Source organism: Fusarium tjaetaba (genome assembly GCF_013396195.1).
Source record: "Fusarium tjaetaba strain NRRL 66243 chromosome Unknown NRRL66243_c0000148, whole genome shotgun sequence".
NCBI classification, from domain to species: domain Eukaryota; kingdom Fungi; phylum Ascomycota; class Sordariomycetes; order Hypocreales; family Nectriaceae; genus Fusarium; species Fusarium tjaetaba.
The window spans coordinates 22156-31881 of NW_023501344.1; the positions used below are offsets into that span (position 1 = coordinate 22156).

A 9726-nucleotide genomic window follows, 5' to 3' on the forward strand; every position below is an offset into this window, starting at 1 on the left:
CAACTAACTGCCTTATGCAGGTACTATGCAGGCTCCCGTTTCTTTGCGTACCTATCCTGAAAGGTACCTGCATGCTGGAAACACATCTGTTTTTTCTTGGTCAATAAAAATTCGATTGTCATTGGCTAGATTTTGTCATATTTGCTCTCCTTTTCGATCTGTCGTCTTTCAGCTGTTGCAGCGACTAACTCTAGAAGCCCCAACACTAACAATTTAAGATGTGTCAATATTTGCTACCTTTGCTTCTGCAAAGCGCTTTTCTGTCATTGTTCTATTTCTTTTCTTTTAGCTATCACCATAATGAGGATCACCCAGCTGATTCCTGAACAGGCTGAAGTCTGTGTGGGCTGCTAGTTTGTTCACACCAAATCAGAGAACAATAAGACTGCTTGAAACGAGCGATAGGAAAACCCAGGCCCTTGTCACTGGTGGCAGTCAATAACTTGGTAACTCTCAAATATAATAATGCTGCTGCATCCGACCTCCTACATCAGCTAGCTGCCTCAATAAGCATTTGTTAGCTGCAGTATACAAAGAGACGCACACTACAACAGCAGTTTTTCCTTTATTGTCCAAGGTAAATCACAATCTGTCAGCGTCTTTCAGTTGAATCTTGGTGCAGTAGTTGCACGCTATATCATGCGCAAAAAGCTGCCACCTGTCAGGACAACAAAATCCAATCATTTATCTCATGAAGTGACAAAGCCTAAGGTACTCGAGACTCTACAGGCAAAGAGCCCAAATACTGGTATTCTTTGCTCTAAGTTTTGATTGGTTCTTTGATAGAAAGTCTGCTTTGTTTATAGGTTCTGGAATAATGCCTAGAGAGAGGCTTCCAAGGGGCTCCATGCCATCCTGCACCTAGCACTGCAACGAGCGTCTCTCATCTTCTTTATATTATAGTCCAAATCAACGGGGCAACCATTCTCAGGCGACTATAAATCCAGATTTCCATCGATATCTAATTCTTCCTCCTTCACCCCACTCAACCTTCACTTTAACCACCACTTAGTATTTTGGTCTCATCCCGACTCATTCACTCGTTTTCATCGCCCAATATGGCAGACATGCCTTATGAAGACACTCAACATCTACTCGACTCCATCACCGACAGTAATTTCGACCAGCGTCTGAATGATCACATGGATGGCAATACTACCGAGGAAGTTGACGAAGACACAAAGGTAGATATGTTCACAGGTCTCAACAACTCCGCCTTTCAGAACCATGCCCAACATGGAATCCCGAACGAAGCTCTCCTAGCCTCTAACCCTTTTGATAAGGAGTTCATGGAGGCCTACAACGCAGAAAATGTTCGGACTCAAGCTTCTTCAGGGTCTGATGCACAGTTGAGTGGGCCTAACAACAATGGCAGTACTATCGCCGACGATGATAGTCAACTTCCTGTCTCTACTGCTGTCACACCCGCGACTCAGTTTTCTTCACCTATGAATCCTGAGGACTACTTGCCCGAGTCGTTCCAGACACAGCCATATCCACCACTTGATAACCAGCCTCAGGCCTACCCAGTTCCCATGAGTCAACCGTTCTATGATCAGACGGCCCTTCAACAAATGCAGCCTCAGCAAATGCAGCCCTTTGCAGTACGACAGCCTGTTGGCCTTGGCGGACGTCAGATGAGACGAACTCAATACCCTCAGCAGCAACTCTTCTCTATTAACAATCAGCTTCATCAACCTCTCCCTGGGCAAGCATCTCACCCAGGGTTCCCAGTACCTCAACCTCGCGGACCCCTCTCTCAAGGACTGCCTCGCAAAGGCCCTGCCCCCAGCGAACCAACCCGTCACAAGATCCCAACCAACCCAGCCAACATCAGCCCCCACACTCTAGAGCAGCAGTCCCTCCTCTCAGAGCTGCAGCACTTCACCCACGAATATCAGGGCTACATCACCAACCCAGTCCAAGCACGCCAAATAGGCAATCTCTTTCTCTCCCTCGCACACCATGAAGTAACAGTCACACCGCCAGAAATGGATCCCACATTCCCTCGAACCAACGAAGCGTATCGCGCTCGTGTGCAGGAACTCTTCATGGCTATTGTGGACTGGTCGAATCCGAGGGGGTGGCGAACGAAGATGGGATCGAAGCTTGCTGTGCAGTGGGTTGAAGAAATCAAGGCGTATCGGAAGAGTGTTGGACTTTCTGTTGAGCCGTCTGATATGCTTGATCACCAGATTGAACCTCCTCTGGATAGGATGCCTCCTGTGAACGAGCAATGGAAGAATGTCGTTCATCGACAGTTGTCCAACATCGAGATTGAGATTCTCAGTTCCAAGATTCTCGTAAGTCCTTCTAACGTATCTATTTGGACTCTGTTAACCACGGTCATAGGACTCAGCCATCTTATCGCAGCAGGATCGCAACTATGTTCCGCTTTGGAGTAATGCCGAGTGTCAGTGGGAGCAGTTCGCTAGTTTTGGAGAGCGTTAGGAACGCCTCGTGAACGCTTTTCGAGTAAGTCATCCCTTTTAACTTATCAACCAATAACTGACTAACTTGACTAGGACAACAAGGTATTGATTCACTCAGCTCTACGCTCATCGTGGCTCTCCCGAATCACCAACTCCCCAGTTGCCGAGCTCGTCGTAAGTATATAACCATGGTTTTATGAAGTGAGTACTAATGTGAGACGCAGCGCAAGGAGAACAACAAGGCTGGCAACGACAAGAAGCGAAATGCTGCGAGTCGTCTGAGTGGCAAGGGTGCCAAGAGACCTCAGAATGAAGAGAGTGAAGATGAAGGGGACGGTAGAAAGGTCAAGAGGAAGCGATACTGATCCTTCGATTTGATCGGTAATATGGTTCTTTTTTGCCTATTCACGGTGGCTATACCAGACAATTTGGGGTATTTTCAGTTGCGATTTTTGAAATGGTGGCATTTTGGCATCGTTGGATGGCATTATATACCAAGCACCATGGGGTTCGACTTAGACAGCGTAGACCAGACGAGAATAGAGATAGACAGGCACGGTTTGTTTTTTACATTTTGCAACGAGAACAAAAGGTACTCGTTACAGCAGAAAGAATGGGAGAAATTTGTTATCAATTATGGTGTTGAAACACCCGCTTATACCATCCATGCATACTGTATCCAGCCGAGTTGATCTTCTCAACTATCTTCATTTTCAATGACCTATTCTTTTTTCATGTTGAATCCCCATCAACGCCAAAAACAAAAAACCTCCATTTTCTCTCTACCATCCTCGTCCAGCAAGCTTCTCCTCAGGCTTCATGCTATCGCAGTTAATTCCCACCATAGCCTCGCCAAGCCCCGTGCTAGTCTCAGCCAGCACCTTGGCATCCTTGTAGTGTGTGGTCGCGCGCACGATGGCCTTGGCCCGCTTCGCAGGGTCGCCCGACTTGAAAATACCGCTGCCCACAAACACACCGTCGCAGCCGAGCTGCATCATGAGCGCGGCGTCAGCGGGCGTGGCGACTCCGCCGGCGGCGAAGTTTACGACGGGCAGACGGCCTAGCTCTGCGGTCTGGCGGAGGAGTTCGGCGTCGACTTCGAGCTCGCGGGCTAGTTCGCGGATGCGGATGATGCCGCCCTCTGCGAGCGCGGCCTTGGCTTGGGCGATCTGCTTGTTGACTGTCTTCATGTGTCGCACGGCCTCGACGACATCGCCGGTGCCAGCCTCGCCCTTTGTACGGATCATAGCAGCGCCCTCTGCAATTCGTCGCAGCGCCTCACCGAGGTTTCTGCACCCGCAAACAAAAGGAACGCCAAACGTGCTCTTCTCAACGTGGCTCTCGTCATCAGCGGGTGTGAGGACCTCAGACTCGTCGATGTAGTCAACACCAAGAGCCTCGAGGATCTGACACTCGACAAAGTGGCCGATGCGAGCCTTGGCCATGACGGGGATGGTGACGGCTTCTTGGATCTGCTTGATCATGGCGGGGTCTGACATGCGGGCTACGCCGCCGTCTTTGCGGATGTCGGCNNGACGGCGCAGGCGCCGGCTTCTTCGGCGATGCGGGCCTGCTCAGCGTTTGTGACGTCCATGATGACGCCGCCCTTGAGCATCTGGGCGAGGCCGGCCTTGACGGTGAAGGAGGACTTGGCCTCGCCGTTTGAGGCGGCACCAGTGTTGGAGGAGTCGTTGGTCATGGTGAGGATATGAAGGGGTAGTAGAAGAAAAGACAAGGTAGTGGGGGTAGAGGGTATGGGTTGAGTTGGAGAATCGGAGAGAAAAAGAGAGGGGAGCGGGTAATTATAGGTCTTTTCCGTCAGAGTCAATGACTAGAAAGGGTATTACTCAAAGAAGAAGTTGACAAGAACAAATCTTAGAGTTTCTCCTAGTTAGTATGACTGTTAGGTAAACTGACTGTGCTGTGCTGCATGTACAGTACCTCCGGCCCTCCGCCTCCGCCTCCGCACCCGGTATACGGCGCCGTGAGTGCGGAGCTCAAAAAAAGGGTCCAACTCACTACTATGACACCAATTTATTTCTACTGCAGCCGCGGCCTCCGAATATGCAGGTCTAATGCGCCATAGCCACTGTAAAAAGACCCCGGCATCGAGCTCCGGCCCATCTTTAAGCGCGCCCTACAGCGACAGTAATTGGATGATTCATTGACATGTGCCGATGTTTAGAGGCGGCAATTGTCGGGAAGACGAGGCTCAAAAAGGTACTTGTGGACTCAAGGGGGAGTATCCAAAGAGGGGGATATGCATGCATTGTTCTAGATTTCTTGTGATATCATGGATGGAATCATTTGGTCGATCGTAGATAATGTCTCATCTCATCTCACTCATCTCTTATCTTGCATGAGTTTGCCACGATAAGCCATCTTCTCTCTCTGCATTGTCCGCACTCATTGTTTGTTCTCTCAGCCTTTCTAGACTCTAATACCAATACTAGTAAATACCTGACTCAATATAGTTCAACCACACTCCTCAACTTAATTTCTTAGCCCGGAGAACAATCGGGGTAGTCCGGAGGTACTCTCGCCCTAGCGGCTCCGTCATGCATGCAGCCTTCATGCACCTCTAATGCACGTCTTTATCCCTTTTGGGTCACTCCGGTACCCATCACCAGAATCTGGGGAACCATTTTACTTTACTATCTTGGATGTCACTTGCGAGTGACTAAGATTCTTTTGCCTTCGGTGAAAGGCTCCGAGTTTAAACTGTCCGTTATCGCTCCTTGTCTTTTATCATCTTACAATTCTCTGGCAAATCATTGTTGGTGAGATCTTCAAGTCAAAATGATCAGTCTTACGGTCGGTGTCTTGGCCCTTCAGGGTGGTTTTGCTGAGCATGTCGATCTTGTAAGAAAGGCCGCAGAGTACCTTTCTTCTACGGAGGGTATTTCCAGGACGAAATTTCACTGTATTGAAGTTCGGACAAAGGAAGAACTCGATCAATGCAATGCCCTTATCATTCCTGGCGGCGAGAGCACCACTATCTCTTTCGTCGCCGCTCAATCTGGTCTCCTTGAGCCATTGAGAGATTTCGTCAAGTAAGCAGCCCCCGTCTCATATGAGGATACAAATACTAACATAAATCAGAGTCCAGAAGAGGCCAGTCTGGGGAACTTGCGCAGGTCTTATCCTCCTCTCGGACGAGGCAAATGCCACCAAGAAAGGTGGTCAAGAGCTCATCGGCGGTCTCGCTGTCCGCGTTCACCGCAATCACTTTGGTCGTCAAATGGAGAGTTTCGAGTCAGGAATGAATCTCCCCTTCTTAAACGACAACAAACCCTTCCCTGGTGTCTTTATCCGCGCACCCGTTGTGGAAGAAGTTATCGCATCTTCTGATGATGGACGACCACCAGTTGAAGTCCTGGCCAAGTTGCCAGGGCGAGTAGATAAGATGAAGTCTGGCGTATCACAAGCCAACACAAAGGATGACTCGGGAGATATCGTCGCTGTTAGACAAGGGAATATTCTAGGAACTAGCTTTCACCCTGAGTTGACAAAGGATGAGAGGATACATGTGTGGTGGTTGAAGGAGATTCTCAACCAGCAATAAACACAGCAACATAGACGGCGTTTTGGGAAATAGAACTATTAATTATTATTCAGGGGTATCAACCGCTTATTTACTATGTTTCTTATACTTTGCCCATCGCTGCATCATATCCAGGTGGAGGCGGTGAATGCGCTCGAGCTGGTCCTCTCTGTGAAGAAGACCCAAAGCCCAATATCTGAAGAATCTCAAGATCACCCATCGACTGCGCCAACTCCGCCGGTGAGATACACCCTCCGACATTCATATCAGCGCCATGTGCCTTCAGAACCCTTATCAACTCCGTATCCCTCCTCGAAATAGCCTGCATCAACGGCGTTCTGCCCTTCTTATCCGCCGCATTAGCATCAGCGCCAGCTTCGAGAAGAAGCTTAGCCTGATCCCTTCTCCCGTTATCAATAGCGTATAACAAAAGAGTCTCGCCGCTGCTCATCTTCTTCTTCGTGTTGGAGCCAGCCGCGAGCATCATCTTCACGAGGTCCGTGTTGCCTGTCTCCATGGCGAAGCATACCGCTGCGACGCCCCATGTTCCGTCTGATACGTTTGGTGAAGCCCCGTGGTCGAGAAGCATTTTTACGACGCGGACTTTGTCGTTTTGGGAGAGTTTGCTGTCGCGCAGGGCGATGACGAGAATTGGGTGGCCGACGAGATCTTTTGCGCTGGCGTTGGCGCCGTGTTTGAGGAGAAGTTCTGCCATGTCTAGTTTTCTCTTTGCAATAGCGTCTGCGAGCACTGACAGTCCACTCAGATTCTTTGAACTTGCGTTTGTTCCACTTTCAAGAAGCAGCTTCATCATATCCATACGGTCCTGACTGGCTGCAATAGACAAGAGCGAATTACCCGAGAGATCGCTAGTATCTGGATTCGCGCCGTGTTGAAGCAGCATCCTTACAAGCTCCAAGTTACCTTTCTTGACAGCCTGTGCAAGAACCGGTCGTCCAGAAGTGTTCGTAGTGTTTGGCTTAGCACCATTGTCCAAAAGAAGCTGAATACCCTCCAGATTCTCACTGTTGCATACGTCGACAAAGTATGATTGTCCAGACCAGCTGGCAGCGTTGACATTCCATGTTCCCTGATCAATGAGCATCTTTGCAACGCCAATGCTTCCAACTGATGCAGCCAGAAAGACCGGCGGGATCTTCATGTCTTTGCCGTTGGTGTCGGCACCAGAACCGATGAGGAACCGCACGGCGTCTTCTTGGTTAGCCAGGATAGCACAGCCTAGAGGTGAATTGCCCTCTCCATTCCGTCCATTGATGTTCGCTCCTTGTGCGAGTAGACCACTCATCTGCTGAACATCACCGCGCAGAGCAGCTTGGCAAAGGGCTGTGGATAAAGGATCGGGCTTGGGCCAGAGGCCAGCTGTCATGGCCTTGAATGAGTGTGTCAAAGAAGATAGACCCTTAGCAAACCCGGATGATCCGCTTGGTGATTGGCAGCCCGGCGACTGGGCTGAAGAAGGCTGTGCTGGTTCATAAGGCGGAGGTTCGATATCGCCTGGAAGAGGTCCTTTACTACTCGATGCATAAGAGTCGTTCTGTGATCCAGTGAACAGAATATCCTTTGTCTGTGAAGCCTTTTGACAAGCTCTGTTAACATGATCAAAGATCTCCCTTCCACTCTTGGTATCGAGGGCAGAATCTTGATCATCTCGGACTTTGCTAGGACATCATAAATAAACGTTCACACAGTGAAACAGATGAAGCACTTACATCGACAGCACCTTTGCAAAGAACGCAAATAGTCGTGAAAACGCAACAATGGCATCACTATAAACCACCAAAAACACCTCATCCATCAACGGCAGCGTCTCAGCCTGCAGTCTCATAACCTGCTTATTCAACACCGTCGCGACAACATCGCACGATCCCAGACTCTGACTTATCGTCGTCTGCAACCGACCCGAGATAGCACTCGCGCTATTCAGCGCAGTCTCGAGAACTCCCACATGCTGATGAAGCTGATACAGCCTCGTCGCGAACGAAGACAATCGCTCGTCGGGGACTTCAAGCGCAGTGTTTAATTCATTGAGCTCTTCGGCGCTTGATAACACACGGTGAGAAATACTCGAGCCGAGCGAGGTCAGTGAAATAACCGAGAAGCCGTCTCCGTCCATTGTATGTGGGGTAGTAAGAAGGTGTTGAAGTGGGGGATTGTCAGATCGACTTGAGGAGACAAGCTTCAGTCTATATAACCATGGAACTATTCCCAGTAGTAGGGCTGATAGCGGCAAGACACCAAAAAAACGCCTAAGAAGGCTGAACGTGAAGTCGTGTGCTGATTACGCGGTCTGTCGACTGCGACACGCACGTGTATATCACATCACAGACGAATAGAGGCATAGCTTTGGCTTGGCTGCCTCTTTTGAGGCTGCAAACTAGATCCTACGGCGAAGCTTGACAGGGATATAAGCTCTGCGGTGATAGGTGCGGAGATGCCGACCTGCCTCATTGATTTGATAGACGATGCAGTAGAGTTGTAGTAGGTTCTGCTTATTATTGACGACCTATTTTCTTATTCAATCATCGCTTACGCCATCGATCATTATACCCTGCATGTCCACGTTGCTAACCCCAGACTCTGTCGTATCTCGTATTCTCTCTCTTTTATTTGGGCTTGGATTTTACACCCTCGACATGTTGTTCCTTATCGATCTTATACCCTGTATGTCCACGTCTGCTAACCCCGGAGTCTCTCGTGTGGCTTTGACGTGACATCGATAGGTTGTTCCTTTGCTTTCTCAGGTTTCCCCGTAAGGAGGAAGAAGAATGCACCGATTGCGAGACCAAGACTTCCCAGCATGACGATCTGAGCGCTACTCATCATCAGCTACAGCTTCAGCTTCTGCCTCAGCGTTAACTCACTTGCCGCCCTTGGCCTCGGGCTTCTCTGTAGCTTTGGGTCCAATAGGTTCCTTCTCGTTGTGTTGAAGTAATCTCGTCGTGCGGAAACCTCGCTGGATGGGGAGAGAGGGCCCCACGGCCATTGAAGATCGAGCAATGCGTGCAGACATGTTGAAGATGTGTGTTGAAGAGCTTTTGATGTTTCACAGAGTTGACAAGCTGAGGTTAGGTATGCCAGAGCAAATACTTAGAGAATTAAGGACATTGAGCTTATTATTAGGAAGCACGACTTATTGATGACGTTCTAACTTACATATTTGGCCGCCAAAGGTGAATCAACAGTGGGACTCCTTGATCGTGGCGTCATTGATGCGTACCTGCAATCGACCACTTTCATCATTTCTGCAGAAGAATTAAGACATTTCTACTGCGAGGCGCACTAATTAAACAGTCAAACGTTAGGTCGGTGTCGATTTACTTACGAGGTGGCTGAACGAAAAGGCGAAATACCATCACTCAACTTAAGAGATCCGTCATGAGGCTCTATCAGATCATCATATCACTGTTCCTCTCACTATACCCAATCAACAGCGCTAAGTTGCTCAAACACATCACACAGCTATTCGTACAGTCTCAACTCGCTCAATAATTAAAATAAATACGTAAAATTTCCGTTCTATGATGCCCCTAACGTCTATGCCTGCTATTTTCCCAAAAGTTTTCCCTCCCTCCCAACCCCCCTTCCCTCCATCACTCACTCCCACTCCAAACAGTAAATCGTCCGATTCAACTGTCCGTACCTAATATCGCTTGGGTATCAAACATTATTCGTAAAATCCCCATGCACCAGACGCATCTTAACGGGTGGGACCATCGGTAGAAAGGAGGC

At 49.1% G+C, this 9726-nt stretch overlaps 6 protein-coding genes across 6 annotated transcripts; 2 read left to right on the top strand and 4 right to left on the bottom strand.

Annotated features, from left to right (window-relative positions):
* Positions 1-1058: 1058 nt before the first annotated feature.
* On the top strand, positions 1059-2797 carry FTJAE_7357 (uncharacterized protein; the record flags this gene model as incomplete). Its single annotated transcript, XM_037354066.1, has 3 exons — positions 1059-2303; positions 2526-2606; positions 2657-2797. 3 exons carry the CDS (start codon positions 1059-1061, stop codon positions 2795-2797), a joined length of 1467 nt encoding a protein of 488 aa, XP_037205562.1.
* A 417-nt stretch (positions 2798-3214) lies between these two features.
* Positions 3215-3916, bottom strand: FTJAE_7358 (pyridoxine biosynthesis PDX1; the record flags this gene model as incomplete). Its single annotated transcript, XM_037354067.1, has 1 exon — positions 3215-3916. The coding sequence occupies one exon, from the start codon at positions 3914-3916 to the stop codon at positions 3215-3217; it is 702 nt and encodes a 233-aa protein (XP_037205563.1).
* Positions 3917-3936: 20 nt separating this feature from the next.
* FTJAE_7359 (pyridoxine biosynthesis PDX1) lies at positions 3937-4364 on the bottom strand (the record flags this gene model as incomplete). The annotated part of the gene is made up of 2 exons (XM_037354068.1): positions 3937-4263; positions 4350-4364. 2 exons carry the CDS (start codon positions 4362-4364, stop codon positions 3937-3939), a joined length of 342 nt encoding a protein of 113 aa, XP_037205564.1.
* Positions 4365-5231: 867 nt separating this feature from the next.
* On the top strand, positions 5232-5997 carry FTJAE_7360 (glutamine amidotransferase; the record flags this gene model as incomplete). Its single annotated transcript, XM_037354070.1, has 2 exons — positions 5232-5485; positions 5535-5997. The coding sequence occupies 2 exons, from the start codon at positions 5232-5234 to the stop codon at positions 5995-5997; spliced, it is 717 nt and encodes a 238-aa protein (XP_037205565.1).
* Positions 5998-6079: 82 nt separating this feature from the next.
* FTJAE_7361 (ankyrin protein) lies at positions 6080-8110 on the bottom strand (the record flags this gene model as incomplete). Its single annotated transcript, XM_037354071.1, has 2 exons — positions 6080-7655; positions 7707-8110. The coding sequence occupies 2 exons, from the start codon at positions 8108-8110 to the stop codon at positions 6080-6082; spliced, it is 1980 nt and encodes a 659-aa protein (XP_037205566.1).
* A 563-nt stretch (positions 8111-8673) lies between these two features.
* FTJAE_7362 (uncharacterized protein) lies at positions 8674-9007 on the bottom strand (the record flags this gene model as incomplete). The annotated part of the gene is made up of 2 exons (XM_037354072.1): positions 8674-8809; positions 8859-9007. The coding sequence occupies 2 exons, from the start codon at positions 9005-9007 to the stop codon at positions 8674-8676; spliced, it is 285 nt and encodes a 94-aa protein (XP_037205567.1).
* Positions 9008-9726: the final 719 nt, after the last annotated feature.